Here is a 21,066-nt window from a genome sequence, read left to right as displayed (position 1 = left end):
CCTTGGTGAAGAGCCCCGGTCCACGCCTGTCTTTTAGTATATATACTTTCCTACGGCTATCGAATATAAGGGGACACAAGACGGTGCTCCAATTTTTTTCGAAAATCGGAATTTTCATCCCCATCTAAATTTTACACCTTTAGGGTGGATTTTTTTGTTTTTTACAAAGCTTATATTAAGTCAGTCCGTCCGTCTGTCTAGGTGGATTCTTCTACACGTTTTTTCTCCCACTTCCCATTCTCGGATCAGGTAGAAATTGGGCATAATTATCGATTATTAATTATTAAAGGCAATACAAGAATCAGTTTGAAAAATGAACCAATTAGTAGTAATTGATTAATTTTGTTTTTTTAGAAAACGGGAGATAATCTTGCAGAATGCAAAGATATGGCATTGATTTTAGGGTGCTTTCCTTTTTTTTTAAGGTAGAAAACGGGAGATAATCTTGCAGAATGCAAAGATATGGCATTGATTTTAGGGTGCTTTCCAGTTTTTTTTAGATAGAAAACGGGAGATAATCTTGCAGAATGCAATGATATGGCATTGATTTTAGGGTGCTTTCCCTTATACCGGTGAAAACTTTGTTATTGTTTTTTTTTACATTATATTCTGCTCGTTTTGTTTTTCATTTCATTTTTTATTTCTGGTGATCATTGTGTCTTTCTCTAGGTCAGTGATATTATTTTACATTTTATCTAAAGTTGTGCTATGGATAAAAGTCTTTTTTTTTTTAACTTCACAGTCCCCAGTCACTGACCTAGAGAAAGACAAATTATTATTTTTAGACTCTCAACAATACTAGCCTATATAGATCATACTTACTTCTATGACTACTTCTGTCTCGGAAGACAATGGATGCGCCCAGATGAGTTACTGATTTTTAGCGGCCCCCCGAAAGGGAAAAAGACGCTATTAGTTTTGTGTGGAATGTCTGCCCGTCCGTCCGTCCCGTTTATATCTCGTAAAAAAAAATGATAGTGAAAATCCGATATCATAATATTTAACACCATTCAAAGTTCTGATGCAACGGCTATTTTTTTTCTTTTCTGAAAGTGAAAAAACTATTTTTTTAAAATCACATATGCATGCAGTTTTTTTCATAAAAATACACCCATTTTACAACTATTCACTATTAATAGTAACAAACACGAGAGGCTCTTTAGTAAGGGAGGTGACAATTTACCATATTTTTAACACATGCAAATGGTTTTAGATTTTTTGTCAATTTTCTTTTTTACATTTGTATTGGTAAGGTAATTAAGTTCTATCATACGAACTACTACTTTTACACATAAACAAATTTTAATTTTTTTAAAGAGAAAATATCAATTTAGTATGCATATAAGTTGGACATAATTTAAAACAACAATTAGTAAGTAGTTTTTCATATAATTCTTCTCTGTCATCTGTCTCACAAGTGCAGTTAATCCGATGTCCCCTCTGAAAATATTGAAACCTGCCTTTTTACCTGCCTGGGTGGAACACTTAGGGGGGCAGATTTTGAGTTTGTGTTTCCACACAAACTGTCTTCGTAACACTGTTCATCTTGAGACGGGACAGAAGCTGGTGTGGCTAATACGATTCTGGAGCCGCAGATTTTGCCACAGTTCATGCATGTATAGGCATCTGGTCAGAGATCATACTTATTTTTTATTCTATTTATCTTGTAAAAAATATACTTTCGGCCATGACTGTGGCTGCCTCGTACGTGGATAATTTTAATTACAATACATTTCATTTTGCAATGATAAGTGTTTAAAAAAACAAAACCGCAACAACAAAAAAAAACGAGGTTCTGGCGAGGTTCGAACTCGCGACCTTCTGCGTGTAAAGCAGACGTGATAACCGCTACACCACAGAACCAGATGAACGTGACCAGGAACTATAATACCTGCACATCAGAGGCTCAGCATTAATATTTTACTAATTATACTAATACTATGTTCTTATTGTTCCGGATGTTCATTTTACATGTTTCTGATGTTTGGTTTACATGTTTCGAATGTTCATTTTACATGTTTCTGATGTTTGGTTTACATGTTTCGAATGTTCATTTTACATGTTTCGAATGTTCATTTTATATGTTTCGGTTGTTCGTTTAACATGTTTCGAATGTTCATTTTACATGTTTCGAATTTTCATTTTATGTTTCGAATGTTCATTTTTACATGTTTCGAATGTTCATTTTATATGTTTCGAATGTTCATTTTATATGTTTCGAATGTTCATTTTATATGTTTCGAATGTTCATTTTATATGTTTCGAATGTTCATTTTTACATGTTTCGAATGTTCATTTTATATGTTTCGAATGTTCATTTTATATGTTTCGAATGTTCATTTTATATGTTTCGAATGTTCATTTTATATGTTTCGAATGTTCATTTTATATGTTTCGAATGTTCATTTTACATGTTTCGAATGTTCATTTTATATGTTTCGAATGTTCATTTTACATGTTTCGAATGTTCATTTTACATGTTTCTGATGTTTGGTTTATATGTTTCGAATGTTCATTTTACATGTTTCTGATGTTTGGTTTACATGTTTCGAATGTTCATTTTACATGTTTCGAATGTTCATTTTACATGTTTCTGATGTTTGGTTTACATGTTTCGAATGTTCATTTTACATGTTTCGAATGTTCATTTTACATGTTTCGAATGTTCATTTTTCGGTTGTTTGTTTTACATGTTTCGGATGTTCATTTTATATGTTTCGAATGTTCATTTTATATGTTTTGAATGTTCATTTTACATGTTTCGAATGTTCATTTTATATGTTTCGAATGTTCATTTTACATGTTTCGAATGTTCATTTTATATGTTTCGAATGTTCATTTTATATGTTTCAAATGTTCATTTTATATGTTTCGAATGTTCATTTTATATGTTTCGAATGTTCATTTTACATGTTTCGAATGTTCATTTTATATGTTTCGAATGTTCATTTTATATGTTTCGGTTGTTTGTTTTACATGTTTCGGATGTTTGTTTTACATGTTTCGCAGGGCCGGCCTTAGGCCACTTCAACCTATGCGATCGCAGTGGGACCTGCGCTTTCGTAGGCCCCGCGCTAATTCGAGTTGTAAACTCTTAAATTAAACCAGGTTAGAACCCTGGACCATCTAGAGTAGTTCTAGGCAACAACAGAGAGCGAATACCACACCACCAGGCAGCTATTGAATAGATAGTCGATATAGGCCTATTACTTTTTAGATGACGTACAAACTTTGAATTCTATGACACTAGTAGTCGTAAGAGAGTGAATACTAGACATTTTACTTGTAAAAGGTTTTAGGCCAACCTATATTGACATATGTGTTTATGTAATTAGAAACTCCAGCCTTCACCAGGAATCGATCCCGGTATTCCCGGCTCAGAAGCCAATCGCTTGATAGCTCAGCCATCGTGCCTCCCTATAAGATGTGTAAAGAGTTACGCGCTCTTGTCAAGATGGCTCCTTTTTGTATTCAGTTATCAAAGAAGAATTTTTTTTTGTTTCTTTGTATTAAAATCAAAACCAAATATGCATAAAACACTAAACCATAATCTTCAAATACATAAACTAAATCTAATATAATACTCAAGACACAAAGATAAAGTTATATTACTCGTTCCCTATGTTAGGACAAATTTGTACAAATGATAATTCTTCCCTAGTGCTATTAGAGCATGGAATGGGTTGCCTGAGCCAGCCAGGAAAACCAGTGACATGACAGAATTTAAGCCATTGGTTAACATGCATGACTAGATGCATGACGCGTAGGACGTAATCATCTTCTTCTTTGAAGTAACGTACGTCCGTATTTTATAAGATAAGATAATGCTTCAGTATTTGCAAACAGTCTTTACGGTGAGCTTTGCACAATCATTTAGGCCTACAGTTCAGATAACTTCTACTTAACACGGTGCGCAAAATGTTCATAAAAAGTATTTATATTTAGATCTATTAAACGCTTTACTGAACACATAGTTACATTTGAGTCGATTGCGGGAATTCCCGCTGAAAGTGTGTTCAGAATAGTAAAATTTAATTTCAAGATGATTACATTTTGAAAAATGATAACGGTCAAACCAGTTTTCACTGTCAGGCCAGTTACCTAGTTTTTTTTTTTCCCAAAGATAAAACTGTCACATTTCTAGGAAAATCGTAAGAGCCATAATCCATTTCCACAACCCATGAAGAGTTTGCAAGCTAATGAAAAATAGTAAAACAGAATAATATGGAAAAACAAAAATATTAAAAATTTTAATGATAAGAAATTAAAAAAAAAATACCAAGCCCCTACTGAGGATCGAACTCAGGACCCCTAGTTTACAAGACTAGTGCTCTAACCACTGAGCTATAGAGGCGGTGGATGTTTGGCGACCCAAACTTTTTTTATTCGCTAGCATTAGCAGCACTGTGTCGCTACTGTTCAATAAGCCTATATAGTTTGGTTCATTTTCACTTATTTTATGCAAAACACTGTGGTCCGTCACATTGTACGGTGTTCGGTGTGTATCAATATTTTATGACAGTTTAATTATAGCTTGGTTTACCTTCACGTATTTTACACAAAACACTGTTCTCCGTTAGAATGTACGGCGCGCGGTGTGTATCAATTTTTTTCATTACACGGTGTCTGCGTGGGCGGAGTCATATTTGATCGGAAGGCGCAGTCGACTCTCTAGGTGTCCGAATCCCTTCGGACTGTTCTCCTTCTCCTCACAGTGACACATGGTTGTGTCGACTGGAGCGGCACCTTCGACACGACTGGAGTCTATACTGACCCTAAGACCAGTGGTTTCGCCAAGGGCTCCCGGTATCATTCAAAGGGTCCGTGGAAAATTAAAATTGATTAAATTGATTTGGGGGTTCCGGAACAAATAATAAATGTGATCTGTGACGCTGGTGGTATTGGGTGGTCAATGCGCAGAGGGTGGGGAGGGGGTTACGGCCAAATTATTTTGTGAGCTTTACGATTTGAGGATCATGTCTTAAACTTAAGGCCAGAGGCGTAGTGAACTAGACGTGCGCTCGGGGCAAGGTACTTTATAGAAGCCTCCCCCCCCCCCCATTTTCCATGAACATCACATAGAAATAATGGATGCGTTTGGCGCAACCCTGCGGGTCGTGTCCGCTTGCCCCCCTGTCACTACGCCTCTGCGTATAAAAATAAGAATAGCTATCTATTACCTTGGGAAAATAAACAGTATCTAGCCTGGGAACAAATCAACGGGCGTAGCCGGTGGGTAACGCTAGTTTATGTAATGCAAAACGCTGCTAGTTCTTTTGTAGTCATACACCTGATGCACAAAAAAAAAAAATCCTTTTTTTTAAATCTAATTCTTTAATTAAAATAATCTTACTTTTCGATATAGTTTTTTTGTTCTCATCAATGAATTGCTTTTAAACGAATGTTCCAATACGGAACAAACGTAAGGGAAAAGACGGGATAGAAGATAATAAATGTGAAAGACTGACATTAAAAAAATGAGGTTCTGGCGAGGTTCGAACTCGCGACCTTCTGCGTGTAAAGCAGACGTGATAACCGCTACACCACAGAACCTCTTAACAGTATGTAACAGTAATGTTGGCCTCCTTTAGTCGTAGGATGACTATGGTTAGTTAATCTCGCACATTTTTTCGTGTGGCTGTGGAGCCCTATTTTGGAGAGACACTCCCGTCCACATATATTGCAGGTAATGTGGCTTTCGCAAAGATAAAGGCACATTCCTTGTTCCATATGCTAGGACAAATTTGTACAAGTGCTCCTTCTTCCCTAGTGCTATTAGAGCATGGAATGGGTTGCCTGAGCTAGTCAGGAAAACCAGTGACTTGGCAGAATTTAAGTCATTTGGTTAATATGCATGACTAAATGTATGACGCGTAGGACGTAATCATCTTCTTTTTTTTTAAGTAACGTCTGTATTATATCAGATAAATCTTACTGCCATTTTCGAGATCTGTAGACACCCAAGATCCACCCAGTTCCTATAAATTATGTAAACGAATTGAGAAAAAAGCATAATAGGCATATAGATCTAAATATGATCTAATATAATTTTAAAATTGATCTTTTATCATTCAAACACGGTAGTTTATTTAAAGAAATATAAGCTTAAGTCTTAGGCCACAGAAACAGATGACCTTTATATCATCTGCCCTATAGACCTAAAGGTCTGAAAGGGAAACTACTTTTTTTTTTTTTACTTTAGTCAGGTATTTATATTCCGCGGATAGGGTTAAAAAAAAAACATTTTAAGTCTTTTTTTTTAAAAGAAAAGTAACAAGCCCCTACTGAGGATCGAACTCAGGACCCCTAGTTTACAAGACTAGTGCTCTAACCACTGAGCTATAGAGGCTGTGCAACACGTAAAGGCGGAAATCCTCTTATTCTGCATGTATGATAAGCTAAAGATCTATATAGTTATTAAAATATGTTGCAGTCCTTGCGTTTCTAATCTACACAGGTCAATCAATTCTAATACACAACATGTCAACCTACTTTAAGTACGTATTTCGTAAGATATCAGCTTTGAAAATAAGCCAGCAATAAGGCGTCTACATTATCATATAAATTATGACAAAACGCAAATTAATTTTTTTATGCTTTTGAACGTTTCATATTATTATGATTCTGTTTGCAAGTCTGCAGGGCCGGTCTTAGGCCGATTTGACCGATTGCTTGGCCGCAAATTACGTTAACCATCCGATTTTTAAAGATGTGTGACTTAAAATGGTTAATTAGGCCTAAGTGTAGTGTATCGTACGATTGACGTAACTTTAATTAACCCACTGGCTTAAATGGCGTTTCAGTTGCTTCCTATGTATGTGGTATAACAAAAGCTGATAAAAATTATAATGATTTAATTAACAGTTATACAAGTAAAAGTTGTTATTGTAAAAAAAATGAAGAGGAACCTTGCAAGCATTAATTTAACTCTTTCTCTCCGTAATTATTTACCACATTCTGGTGGAATCAACGCTGGCAGCGTCAGTTAGGAGAGAAAGAGTTAATTGTCCCCGCAATTCTTAAGGCGGCCCTGCGCGCGAGTGTTTTAAACTCTAATATATAGGCCGTAGGCACTATAGTAATATTTAATATTAGGCTATGCGGGCGAATGTTTTACATGTTTCGGATGTTCCTTCAGAGTTGAAGATAATTACTTCCTAGTCCAAACCTCCCGCAGGACGACGGGGGATGGGAGCGGGCAGGGTTTGAACCCTGGACCATCGATAAATCTGAACGACAGTCCAGCGCGCAAACCGCACGACCAGGCAGCATTTATAGTGCTTGGTCGTGTATATAAGCTTCGGACTGTCCTTTGCCACATGCTACTCTCCAAGTGAGCCACGAAATCTCTATTTTCAGAAATAGACAAAACAGATTAGCCAGACTTGAGCTTTAGAAAGACCTGCCCCTAACTAATTTGAGATATGGGACCCAATAACCCCCATATCACATGCATATTGTACGCGGTGGCTGAGCGGGAAAGCGCTTGGCTTCCGAACCGGGGGTCCCGGGTTCGAATCCTGACATTGTTTGGGGAAAAGTTGGTCGTTGTGCTGGACACATGACACCCTCGTTAATCGCAGGCCACAGAAACAGATGACCTTAACATCATCTGCCCTATAGACCACAAGGTCTGAAAGGGGAACTTTTTATACGGCGATTTGTTCTCATTAACTTTTTTCAAAATGATTGAAAACATCCCTAAAACCATTAGTTGGGGGCCCCATGCGCAAGTGGGGGCTCTAAGCTATAGCTTGTGTTCTCTATAGATAGGCCATATATCAAGCACTGAACATTCATTTCATGATTATAACGTTAAGTTAGATGCCAAATAAAATTTAGTTTTTAACATTGAGGCGCCACGCTGAGTCTTCCTGAGCTGGAATCCGTTAGATTGTCTTAGAGTTTAGCCGAAGGCTCTTCGAGCTCTAAGTTTGAAAGAAAATCTGTTTGAGCGTCAAACAGTAAAAAAAAAAGAACCTGTGTGAACACACAGTTCTGTCTGGAAGAGACCCAAGTCAATGCCTATGCAAAGCATTACTATTTCTGATGCATCTGGCTCCCAACACATGGGCTAGACATGTTTGTAAAATGTTTTACATGTTTCGGATGTTCCTTCAGAGTTGAAGATAATTACTTCCTAGTCCAAACCTCCCGCAGGACGACGGGGGATGGGAGCGGGCAGGGTTTGAACCCTCGACCATCGATAAAGGCCGAAGGCCGAGTGCACCGGGAACCTCCGCCATTTTCCTATGATGTACCAAGCTAACCGTGGAGGGCTCGCCATTAGTGTAACGGCTCCTTGAGGAACGGCGCATGGATTACTGACAGGGTCGTGAGGGTTCTCTTTCAACTCCGCTCCGTGCAATGGGTTGACTCTCGCCTACCCGTGGTCACCCTCACGGGAGTTTTGTTTTGCTACCCATTTAGCCTAACCACTTCCCTCTAATGGTCGTTTCCACACGAGCGCCACGATGAGCCAGAGTAGCGTGCTCGCGGAGCTGGAATCCTACCACCCAACTAGTCCGGCTTTCAGTCTGTAGCCTACTTGCATATCATAGTTCAATGGAATTAAATCTTTTCATATTTCCTGGTTTGAAGTCAGTAGTTACGGAAAGTTGACAACCTTAATAATTCTTTGATAAGAACTGCGATTTTTTTTATTCTTCGATCTTTCCGTTCTCCATTGGGCTATCCTTTTCCATTATGAATAAGATATAGAGCTATGTGGCCATCATGTGTTAATTTATTGTCACTCTTAATAATTAACTTTCTGGGAGTATGCATGTCTACTTCTTTCCTAAAACTTATATATAATATATATATATATATATATATATATATATATATATATATATATATATATATATATTGCTTTGATGATACATTCATAAAATATTTGCTTCTTATGGGGGTCAGTGAGTGCACTTCATATTTTGTGCGGGCCTTTTTTATTTTTAGAATTCCGGTTTACAGTGTGCTGCCGGTGATAAAGTTGATCAAAGTATCCCATCATTGTAAAAATTTAATGTTTAAATAAAATGTCTTTTTCAATGGATAGTGCCCCATCATTAGAGCTTGTAAACCAGGCTTTGCAAGCTCTATATAACAATCCAGATGTCACCGGCAAAGAGAAGGCGTCAGTTTGGCTTGGTGAATTGCAAAAATCCGTAAGTAAAAATACTAATAAAATAAAAATTATTGAAAATGAACACTTCATTCATATTTTCAATTCATAATCAGTGGACTTCACTCAGAAGTTCAGTCAGACACTTAGGCACTTAGAATTAAGGATTCTTAGTCGATTTATAGTAATTTTCATCTTCTGAACATCCCCTGTTTTCTGATATTAGCGAACACACCACAATATTTGTTGGCAATCGACACAATCATGACAATGTGATGAAACTTGTCTCTTATTTTTGACAATTTTGATCATACTCCATTTCTGAATAGAAATAGAAGTAGATTATTCTAGATCTAGACTAGTTCAGACAGAGACACATTTGGTTTTGTTTACTCTGAAAAACAAGGATTTAACAGGCCATACACTACACTCTACAGTTACAGTTACAGGTTCAAACTCAAAGAGCACTCGTACTGGTATGACGATGCCATTTTTTTCTTCTAACTTCTAGGACAGACAGAGAGTTCGTCTGGGGTTAAGTTAAAGGCACTTTATGGGAGATTTTTTTAGAGAATTTAATTATCAGCTAAACTGTAAACATGACCTAGTATCTAAACTAAAATGCTTCTAAATAACTCTAAAAACACACATAATTCACAATATCATAGCTTTTGTTTGTGTAAATATGGAGTGTTCCATAATATTTATTTGTCACTATCAATGAAATTAACTAACCCTCTTTATTACTATCAATGACACTAACGCTATTTTAATGTTGAAAATACATATCAAAGGGGTGTAACTCCAGGCCAGGAATTGGACATTTCTTTGATTTATTTTGTATAGCATTTTCTACATTTTGTTTTTGTCTGAGATGTTAAACCAAGACCAAGTGTGGTGTGAATGTGTAAAAAGAAAGGGAATATCGCTAAACAGTGGTTATTGAGGGCAGATTCGGACATAATGTGTATGAACAAAAATGTCTAGTTATGAGTGGCACAATCCTGCTCTCCCTCTCTTATATTCTGTCTTTCCTTGGAGCCCTAATTATTGATCAACCAGCCAAGGTAGGTACCAACACAGTGTCAGAAGAAAAAAAATAGTGGGAGGGACAATTATGGATCGATCAGGTACGAAATTAAGTCACAATCATTGAGTGGACTGAACGGGCCAGACGCGTGGGGTAACACATTTTTTTTTTCATCAACTATATCTAAGTAGTTAGTAGGTCACAGTATATGGCCCTTCGTGATGTTGAGGGTTTAGCAGAGAAGCTAGCAATTAAGTGTGTTAAAAGTGACACTAATCTGTCGGTCTTGAGTTGGTATAAAAAGTAATTGATAATCAAAAACAGAAAATTGAATTTAATATTATTTTTAAATACATTAACTCTGTGTTCGTTAGTGTACTGAGACTGTTCGATATGTTACAAAATGGGGAATAGTGTTAGTTAATTTTAGCACTGGACCTCATTGACCTGACCCTCTTCAACATCATATTTTATTGTAACTATGCGTAGGGTAAAATATATATATATATATATATATATATATTTATATTATTTTATTTAATTTTATTTATCTATTGACAAATGGATGATGAGTTTATAGATGTTTCCATTTTTTTTCTAGGACTAACCATTACGGAGCTATAAACTTTCAAACGTACAAATTGGGGCTTCAGCGCTTAACTTGTTCGGAAGATGAAAATTACCATATATATAGATGTACAAGCTAATAATTATAACTAATACTAGACATATAGATTCTAGACCTAGACTTCAGTCACTTCAGAAGTTTAGATCTAGATTTAAGATATCTAGAATCTAGTGTCTTCAGACTTCTTCATCTGACCACTTCATGATAATATTGATAGTCATATTCTAGAATAGATTATGAATAGATCAGCCACGAGTTGTTACGACTCTGTCACAACCAACACTAGATCTAGATTTGGACTAGATTCTAGATTTAGATCTGTATAGAATCTATAAGATCTAGATCTAGGACTATAGAATATAGATAAAATGCCTTATCAAACAGCCCCCTTTTGTATACCATATCAAACACCTCACAGTCTTAATATCAATGTGTTTTTATTTTAATGATTGTTATAGAAATACTGTGGTAGTATGATGTGTGTATGCGATCCATTTTTCTAATTTTTTAAACACATTTAGATCTAGTTTTGTATTCCTATGATGGATCATTTTCCTACTAGGTGATAACGTGCACTGGAAAGAAAAGCGTCCTGTTTTCTTACCTCATACTCATGATTGGCTGTGTACTAAGAATAAACTAAGGCTAGCCCCATGGTGCATTAGCCAAGCGAAACCTATTATATTTGGCTTCAGCATTAAAAGGAGAGCATATATTATATATATAACACTTTCCTTGCTTTCCATTAAACCTATTTATAGTTAAAAGGGTTTATTTAAAAGCTTTAATTTTAGAAAACTCTACAAAATCAAACACAATTTCTTTTTGAATGTTCGTGTATTTTTATCCAATATTTTCTTTAATGTTCAAAGCAAAAATAAATCAGTAAATTTTTAGTATAGACTAAAAGACAACAAAACAAACTAGCAATTTGTAATATACATGCTTGTTAAACATTATTTTTGTCAAATAACACATTTTTTATGTATAAATGTAAAAAATTTTCTTTACATAATACTTCCCTTAACCCCAAAAAATAATTTATGATTATATAGATATTAAGTATATAATACATGCTCTCCCCTGTCATTGCTAAATGTATAGCATTGACCTAAATTTTGAACTGTCAATGTGATGTGTGTAATATGGCAATTAGTCTTTTCTTTTGCACATTGTATGGTTGTTTACCTCTTGCTTGACCAGGAAATACCTTAAATGAAAGAATTACGTAATTAAAACATTTTGTTTGATATGGTTTACAAGGCGCTCGATATTGTTGATAGTGAAAGATGTTTCTGATGAAGTAAACCCTTGCTTGGCATACCTACCACATATATATATATATATATATATATATATATATATATATATATATATATATATATATACATCTTAACTCATTTAATTAATATGAGACAACACTGTACATAATAATTAAGACAGGCCATTTAAAGAATCATTATAGTTCCACATTTGATTGGAGATTATCAAAATATGAATATATATATATATATATATATATATGACACTTTAAATTTATTATCAACTACACTGAACAAAAGTGTGAATAGTGTCAATAGTTGTGGACAAAGGGAAATTAAAATATAACGACAAGGCTAGTCTTTGTTGATTTGACTGTTAAATTTAACATCCTTGTCTGTAGGACATCATTGAATGACTTCTGGTAGGGCACTGTGGAGACGGCCTAAAGCACATCCAACAGCCAGGCATTAGATTGTGCAGTATTGTAGACCTTTATGTTTAATATATATTTAAAATATTTAATTTTTTTTTCTTTTTCAATACTTAGCCCTCCCAATGTCTGACTTTTACTTATGCGCTGCTGTAGAAAACTACCATTTGACATTGTTATTTCATGTGCAGGTGTTTGCTTGGCAAGTCGCTGACCAGCTGCTCACTTTAAACCAAAGCTTGGAATCCTGTTATTTCGCTGCACAAACCATGAGAACAAAAGTGGGTACATTTGTTTAGATTAGTTCTCTTTTTTTTATGTCCCTTTATCATTTTAATCTGGCAGAACATTTCCATGACCCCCAAATTATAGTGTGAACCTATTTTTTTTTCACTTTTAGATTCAGTACGCCTTCCATGAACTACCAGCAGACTCCCATCAGGTGAGGTGATATTTCTATTTTCTTGTGGAGTGTAACGATCATATGATAAATGAAATCTATCATGTCATCTTAATGGTTTAGTTATTGAGAGCGTAACAATTAGTATGGCTGAAAAAGGCTTAAGAGGCAGGTCTTGCCATAATGTTCGACATATTTCAAGTTAATATCAAGTTTTGTGAGATTTAATCATTAGTTTTGTCGTCTTTCTAGTAGTCTACTTTGTAAAAAACAACAACTAATAAAAACAAAATAACATGTATATTATATATTTTAATTTTGTACTGTTTACAATATCTGATACTATTCTTAAAAAAAAAAAGCTGAATTAATAACTTGCCTTTTTTTTTTTTTTTTTTTTTGCTCAATCTTCTTGTGCATTTTGAGAATAATTTTAGGATTAGCGATAGAATTACTGCCCATTATTTGTGCTCATTTCTAGAATGTTGAATATTTTAATTTTGTGTGTCTCTTTCAGTCACTACGAGATTCACTTCTTGAACATGCTTCTAAAATAGCTCCAGGGACACCACCAGTTATAGTGACACAGGTAGTGAGATGTTTTTAGACCGTAAATAATCTTCTCTGTGCGGGTTATTTGAGACCATTTTAACACTACTTGAATTGAAAAAGAATAAAGTAATAAGGCTAGTCGTTGTCATTTTACTAGTTTCTATACTGACCGCAGTACTGAAAATCAAATCTGTTCTAGGTGGAAAATTTGTGTTCCGAAATGCTCTGACAAAAAAATTCACATATTGCTGGTAATGTAAAGGATCTTTATATAAGATAATTTCTATAGTCCTAACTAATGGAAACTCAGTTTGGCTACAATTGTCCACCTCAGCGTATTTATCAAATACATTAAAGATATATATATATATATATATATATATATTTCTGCTTCATTTTCATTTTACATGTCTGAGGTTTCAGATCTGTAATCCTATTTATGATATGAACCACGCAGTGGTTTCCAGATCAGGCAGTTAACCATATAGTTTTTGTTCTATAGGAGGGTTTTGGGGTCAGAGTTGTCTTGTTCTGATATAGTATGCAGTTTTGAAGGACATGGTCAGCAATAAATTTTTTAAATCAAAACTGTTTCTGTGACTTTCTCCATTATCCTTTTTCTTCTTCTGTTGTGCCTAAATTTTGATGATGTGCCTTAAAATCCTGAATCCTTCTCCTGTAGCAGTAGATTATAATCCATCCCTGTGCTAAGTTGGCCCTAACAAGGCTATGATTTGCATGGAACATGTGACACTCAAGATGTCAGATTTGCCAGCTTTCCAATTTTTACTTGTACCTTTTGTTATTTTTTTTTCTTCTCATTTATAAGATGCTTATCAACTGGTTCTTCAAATGTTTCAGCTGTCATTAGCACTGGCTGACCTTGCACTGCAAATGGCAACATGGAAGTCGGCTGTTTTAGATTTTGTTGAAAGGTTTGTGTTGTTTTTTTTTTTTTAGTTGTATTCCATTATAACTTAGTCTAGTCTTGTAAATAAATGTAGCCTGAATGAAAATGATTTATTTGTTAAAATTTTATGTTTTTTTTTTAAATGCACTGTTGTTACGTTTATGTTGTAGTTAAAACTATCTATCACATCTCCTGCTAACAGATTTAGCAAAGACCACCTGGGTTTTTTATTGGAAGTACTTACAGTTTTGCCGGAAGAGGTAATTCGTTTTGCTGATGAACTTTGTTGTCTATGTAAATATAAGTCTGAAATGGCAATCAACATAAAAATTGAAGCACTCGATTATTTCTCTGCACTATTTGATTGTGTTTTAAAACTAGGAATCGACTTTTGTCAATGTTTAATTCTTTAAAATGAGTTTTAAAAAAATAAAATTGGATTAACAATTCATGATTATTTGAACGTAAAGACTGTAACATTTATTGGAAGTAGGTCAGTGTTTCCCAAACGTTTTCCTTGATGAAACATTTTGCTTATTTTTTTTTTCACTTGGTGGCCTACTAGTTAATAAATTCATTTACACCTCTTTGTCTCATTTCTGCATAGCAAATAACTTTTGCAATCAATTCTTCAAATTTAAAAAAAAAATAATTTTCAAAACTTACAAACATTGTTCAATAAATGAAACATGGGTCTAGATTCTTCAAAAGAAATGCTGAAACATTAAAAAATAACTGCTTTAGTTCTCTGGTGGTTTTCTAATAGTAAAAAAGTAGAACTTTTCTTGTCATTTCCACTGCTGGTTGACTGACTGCCTGGTGATAAAAATGTACATAATATAGACCCAACAATAAACTAGTGCTTACATTTTATGTTCTCAACTTTCTAAGTAGTTTCATACCCTTTTATCATCATTTTGCATGCCAAACTCAAATCTTTAAAATTTAAGTACGTTTGAAACATATCATCAGTGGCCCAATCGATCACCTACAAAATTGTCAACATATGATTTTGATGCTTATTTATTGTTGGCAAAAAAATTTCAAATGTTGAAAAAAAAATGTTGATAAAATTTAAATTAAAAATAAAAGTGTGGAATTTAAAGAAAAAAAAAGTATACTGTATAAACTAGCTTATTTAAACGAAAAATATTCAAGGGGCAGAAATGCTAGTTACTATGCCTATACAAAGTCACCAGCTATTGGGTACCTGCCAAATCAACGCAGATTACATCTAGTCCTGTAATAAAACCTATTTTAGCACAGCCTTAAAGTTAAGTTTTTAGCAACTCTGAATATGGGAAAAAAAGAGGACAAAATAAGGCTTGTCTTTGAGTCTGAAGATTAGTTAGGAATGCTGCATTTCCCATGGCTACGCAGCCCCAGCTGTGACCTACATATTTAGCCACATCCAGGGCAAGCATAACCATTGTCCACAGGTGGTCGATTTAGATTTTCTTTTCGCCGTCTTCTAAGTAATTTGTGACCCTGAAAAATAAAAGATCTTATTTTTCATTCTTCTAGCTCTGAAAATCCTAACTGTAAAGCAAATTAAAATTTGCAATGTAACAATTTGTATAGATCAAGATATATCAACAACTTGAAAAATAATGTTGTTTTTTTTTTTAATAGATTAGCAGCCGCTCGCTCCGTCTTGGTGCTAACAGACGCAAGGAAGTCACAGAAGAGCTGATAGAAGCCAGCCCAACCATCATACAACTTCTTACTCACGTGGTGTGTTAAATTGTCTAAACCAATTCTTGTGAATTGTAAATAATTTATAAGAGTCCAGGCGTTACCTTAGCTCTCTGAAACCTTTAGTCATTGTGTTAGAACAAGTAAGAAACTTAATATTCATGATAGTATAAACCAGGTTCTTTAACACAAAAATAAATGTATATATTTGGAATGATGATGATTTTTTTTTCATCTATATTCTTATTAGATAATTCAGTGGTTACATCTTGATTTTAAGCTATCATAATCTCTTGGAAAAGGGGAAGGGTTGACACTGAGACATAGAAATATAATAATGTCTTTGATAATTCAGTGGTTACATCTTGATTTTAACATATCATAATCCCTTGGGAAAAAGAACCACCTTTGGCATACGGATACATGCACTGCCCAGCATGGCTGTCGAACTATAAGAAGTCTATCTAAACTATCCATGTCGACATTGGCAAGAACATCTCTATTTTTAGTGTAGTCTTCAAATCATTTTTCAATGATGGAATGCAGGCATCTTTGGTGAAAGCATTCAAGAAGTCTTAGTTGCTTTCTGTGTAGTACTCATGTCTAATGCACATAGAAAGGTTGAGCAATTTATTTCACCACACTCTCTCTTCAAATGTCCAAAAACACTACTGGCCTTATCCAGATGGTTATTAACTTCCCTTAAAAGTGATGTCATTTGATAATGTGCTTTTACTATTTCACTTAAAATTGTTTCACTATGTTCAAGTGGTGAGTCTGGAAAGAAAGCAGTTGCTTAATAGTTGTTGTTTTTTTTTTTTTAAATTGAATTAGCGTCTAGAAATTTGATTATCTTAATGAATTAAATGCCACTTTATTTGTTAACAAGGAACCCTCAATCATTAAGCAGGTTAGACAAATCGAATGAATGATTTTTTTCTATTGTAACTGCATTATTGTTGTTATTAATTGTTCTGAGCAGAATACAAGTGCCTGTGGAGACGAGGAGCGGGACCAGAGAGTCAGAAGTAAGACCTACAAGGTGATGGGGAGCTGGTTCTCAGTGGGCGCTATACCTCAGCAAGTCCTGCTCTCAACACAACTAATGAACTATCCCTTTCAAGCTTTGGTGAGTTGATATTTTGACAGTTCTTGTAGGTTTGAAGCCTGGTATTGGAAGTACATGTAGATTTGAAGCCTGGAATCATAAGTAAATGTAGGTTTGAAGTCTGGAATTAGAATAACTTGTAGGTTTAAAGCCTGGTATTAGAATTACATTTAGGTTTGAAGCCTTGAATTAGAATTACATGTAGGTTTAAAGCCTGGAATTAGAATTACATGTAGGTGAAGCCTGGAACAAGTGTGGAATTAGAATTACTTGTAGGTGAAGCCTGGAATTAGAATTACATGTAGGTTTGAAGTCTAGAACTAGAATTACATAAATAAATTTAAAGCATGGAATTAGAATTACTTACAGGTTTGAAGTCTGGAAATAGAATTAAGACTAGTATTCTTTTTTTTTTTTTAAATTTAGATGAAGACAGTTGTTTTTATTGAACAAACTAATAATAATGTATGACATTTAAAAAAAAATAAAATTAGTAGATATTTGTTTCTAGTTGTGACAGATGAACCTATCACTTCAGTTTTATCTAGTTGAACTTCAAATTGTGGTGTGTTCATTGTCTTAGGATAGATGATGCTGTAACTGACAATTGTTTCCCTAGCCTAGTTCTTCAATACAAGTCTTACTATTTTTCTTTCAGGCTAATGTTAATTGTCCAGCATTTCTCCATGAGGCAGCCACTGACTGTGTATGTTCTGCATTGTACTGTTCAGAGGTAAACTGTTTTTTTTTTTTGTTGTTTTTTTTCAGTTTGCAAATGCATCTTTAGTGATGATACGATTGAGTTTCATTTTTTTTAAACATATACATATATTGTAAATTGAATACAATGTTTTATGCGTACATTTCATCATCGCTGTCTGTGGTCCTGTCTGGGGCATAGGCCACCAACCAGCTTCCACCAGACATCTTGGTTCTGGGTCAGTCTTTCCAACTGTCCCCTCATCTTGCCGATCTGCTTGGAATCTTGAGTCCAAATCTCGGCATCATGTATTTCTTGGCCATTTTCCCTCTTCCTCTTTCCTGTGGGGATGTAGTGGGGTGTGTGTTCCAGCTGAGGGCTTGTCTTGTGATGCATTGTGTGAACAGTAGGATTATTCTTCTTCTAGCCAGCTTTATTGCTGCTGAACTGTGATCTCTTTTGCAGACTGTGCCAAGGAATAAAAGTGGGAGGGGGCATTCAAAGAGGATATGGTTTACGATTTCAAGGGGTGGGTGCAGTGTCTGCAAAGGGGTAGTTGTGTGGAGTTTATTTTGTTCAGGTGGTAATTTAATAGTGGTGTGTGTCCTGTTCTTAGTTGGAAAATTGTAGATTGTTCTTTGCGGGGAAGGAAGTTAATACTGTCCAGTTTAATAGGCATAGTCATTTCTTTGTACATGGCTCTGCCTGTGTTTCCTGATGCCCATTGGTGAGCCACTCCTCTTTGTGATTGTTGACTAACATTGACCTTAGGGTGGGGTAGTTAACAGATCTATCTGGTTGTTCCATAGATGAACCTGCCTTTGATAGCTTATCTGCCTTTTCATTTCCCATGATGCCAATGTGTCAAGGGGTCCACCGTAGTGTGATATTGATATTTAATTTTGATATCAACAGGTGGATTATCACAATTAGTGTTGTCAACTCTCTTGGGCTGTTTGAGGTGCTGCTGTTAAGTGCTTGCAGAGTAGATTGGGAGTCTGTAAAGACAGTAGGATTATTCTCCTTTTTTTTTCTTCCAGGATTTGGAGCGTTATCATGAACTAGCCCAGAGACTTTTCCAGGGTGTCATGACTCTAGTACCTGCATATCACGAAGCTGATAAAGATGAAGAGTCTGACAAGTAAGCTGTTGTTTTTTTTTTTTCAGGAAATTGGTGGCTGCGATTGTGTATAACATGAGAAACTGAGCTGTGAACTAACCAGAATTTATTTATTCTTAGAATTTAACTATTGATGTAACATGCTTTTAAAAATTTCAAAGCTTGTGGTATCTGCCTGTGGCATTTTACATCTCGAGAGACAATCTTCTCCCTTTGCAACTTCTCATGTGACTGAAGAGGTCAATCCTTGATTAAACAGTTTCGGCATCTGTAATCACCAGGCGCTGTTGCGCTTTCACCCTTCTTTTTACTTGTGGTGTGTAAGCCATCTGCAATCCAGGACCCTTCCTTTATGTTTGCTCTCCATGTGGATCTATCTAGCGCTACTTTTTCCCAAATTGTTAGTTTCAATTTTAAAGAGCTTCATGTCGTGTTTGCATATATCACTATACTTAAGAATTTGGTGATCAGCGGCTCTCCTGCCTTCTATTAGAACACCATATAGAATCTCTTGTGGGAGATGACCTTGTGGCATTCTTTGAACAGAATAATTATAAAAGTAGTTATAGTAATGGAGGGGTGGTGGCTGATTGGAAAAAGCGTTTGTCTTCCAAAGCGGGGTCCTGGTTTTGAATCCTGGTAAAAACTGGGATTTTTTAATTTTGGAATCTGGGCGCCTCGAGTCCACCCAGTTCTAATGGGTACCTAACATTAGTTAGGGAAAAGCAAAGGCGGTTTTTCTTTATGCTGGACACATGACACCCTCATTAACCATAGGCCACAGAAACAAATGACCTTTACATGATCTGCCCCATAGATTGTAAGGTCTGAAAGAGGAACTTCTACTTTACATACATAGTTCAAGTAATTCTTCATTAGAATCTGTGCCATGTAATAACGTTTTGTTTCTTCAGATGTTTAAATTACTGTAGGATATTTACTGAACTGAGTGAGTCTCTCTTTCATATGCTTCTTGCTACACCAAACCAGGTGAGTTGTTTACATTCAAACCTGTCCAAATGTAATTATGACCTTAATTAGTGAAGAAGTCTACAACTTTAAATCACTAAGATCCAAGACTTAAATTTTTTTTTTACCTGTTGTGTGTGTGTGTTAATGAACTAATAAACTTGTGAATCAATATTAGCATACATCTGACAATTAATGATTATATGTAAACTTCAAAATTTGAATTTTAAAAAATATTGTTCTTGACCCCCCTCCACACAACTCCCTCTTTGCAAACACTGCTCCCGCCCTTGTGAAACCATAAACCATATCCTCTTTGAACGCCCCTCCCTAATCCACCTTAGGCAGACCCTACTTCCACTACAGCCCAACATAACCAACACCCTGTACAGCAGTGCTGAACAACTGAAGAAAACAGCACACTTTCCTTGGCACAGTCTGCAAAAGAGCTCACAGCTCAGCAGCAATAAAGCTGGCTTGAAGAAGAAGGACCCCCTCCCCTTTTAAAAAAACAATTTCACTCTTTTTTTTTTTAAATTTAATTAATCTTTAAGTCTAAACAGCAAAAAAAATCATCCCTCTAGTTAAACCATCTATGAATAAATGTTTTTAATTCTCATAATTTTATTGCTGATCTTAAAGCCCATTTATTTCTCACTGCTGGAAAAAAAAGTAGTTCAGAACGACCCTACTTCTTTTATGTCACCAAAATTCAAATTTGTATTTATTATACCTCACTTATTATAAATGATTTCATCTGTATGAGGTTACAGAACCATTAGAAGAAACTCCACAGCTACAGCCAATAGCCAACCACATCAATCAATAATTTAGAAGCTTAAGTAGAAAAGCACTTTAATTGATGTCTTATTAGGTCTCAAGAAGTTCATTAAATATAATATCACCAAAATTCATCAAATATAATATCACTGATGAAGAAAACGTTTTTGAGATGAAATTTATTTTTTTGTAAATCTCATCAAGAAACACAATATGCTTTGGCTGTATTCCTTCTCATCAACATCTTTGGAATTCAGTTACTATCCTGTGTTCTGTCAGATGTTTTTTGGTAAACGATATATGGAACCCCGTGTTTTATCATTTTAAAATATTGCGCAAAGAAGATTTCAGATA

At 35.1% G+C, this 21,066-nt stretch overlaps 1 protein-coding gene and 4 non-coding genes across 5 annotated transcripts in view; 1 reads left to right on the top strand and 4 right to left on the bottom strand.

The window, feature by feature from the left end:
* Nucleotides 1-1,790: 1,790 nt before the first annotated feature.
* Trnav-uac (transfer RNA valine (anticodon UAC)) lies at nt 1,791-1,863 on the bottom strand. Its single transcript has one exon. It is a non-coding gene; the product is annotated as a tRNA-Val (tRNA).
* Nucleotides 1,864-4,281: 2,418 nt separating this feature from the next.
* Trnat-ugu (transfer RNA threonine (anticodon UGU)) lies at nt 4,282-4,354 on the bottom strand. The gene has a single exon. It is a non-coding gene; the product is annotated as a tRNA-Thr (tRNA).
* Nucleotides 4,355-5,480: 1,126 nt separating this feature from the next.
* Trnav-uac (transfer RNA valine (anticodon UAC)) lies at nt 5,481-5,553 on the bottom strand. Its single transcript has one exon. It is a non-coding gene; the product is annotated as a tRNA-Val (tRNA).
* Nucleotides 5,554-6,276: 723 nt separating this feature from the next.
* Nucleotides 6,277-6,349, bottom strand: Trnat-ugu (transfer RNA threonine (anticodon UGU)). Its single transcript has one exon. It is a non-coding gene; the product is annotated as a tRNA-Thr (tRNA).
* A 2,607-nt stretch (nt 6,350-8,956) lies between these two features.
* The window catches only part of LOC106055848 (transportin-3-like), a 29,526-nt gene continuing 17,416 nt past the window's right edge, over nt 8,957-21,066 (top strand). The window contains exons 1-11 of the mRNA XM_056033193.1: nt 8,957-9,170; nt 12,670-12,759; nt 12,879-12,920; nt 13,396-13,467; nt 14,292-14,365; nt 14,543-14,600; nt 15,973-16,074; nt 17,018-17,164; nt 17,802-17,876; nt 18,884-18,984; nt 19,878-19,953. Coding sequence (XP_055889168.1) covers nt 9,042-9,170; nt 12,670-12,759; nt 12,879-12,920; nt 13,396-13,467; nt 14,292-14,365; nt 14,543-14,600; nt 15,973-16,074; nt 17,018-17,164; nt 17,802-17,876; nt 18,884-18,984; nt 19,878-19,953 — 966 coding nt within the window. The 5' untranslated portion in view covers nt 8,957-9,041. The remainder of the gene's footprint in view (nt 9,171-12,669; nt 12,760-12,878; nt 12,921-13,395; nt 13,468-14,291; nt 14,366-14,542; nt 14,601-15,972; nt 16,075-17,017; nt 17,165-17,801; nt 17,877-18,883; nt 18,985-19,877; nt 19,954-21,066) is intronic.

Source organism: Biomphalaria glabrata, chromosome 6 (genome assembly GCF_947242115.1).
Source record: "Biomphalaria glabrata chromosome 6, xgBioGlab47.1, whole genome shotgun sequence".
Lineage (NCBI taxonomy): Eukaryota > Metazoa > Mollusca > Gastropoda > Planorbidae > Biomphalaria > Biomphalaria glabrata.
This window is presented reverse-complemented; position numbering and strand designations above follow the sequence as displayed.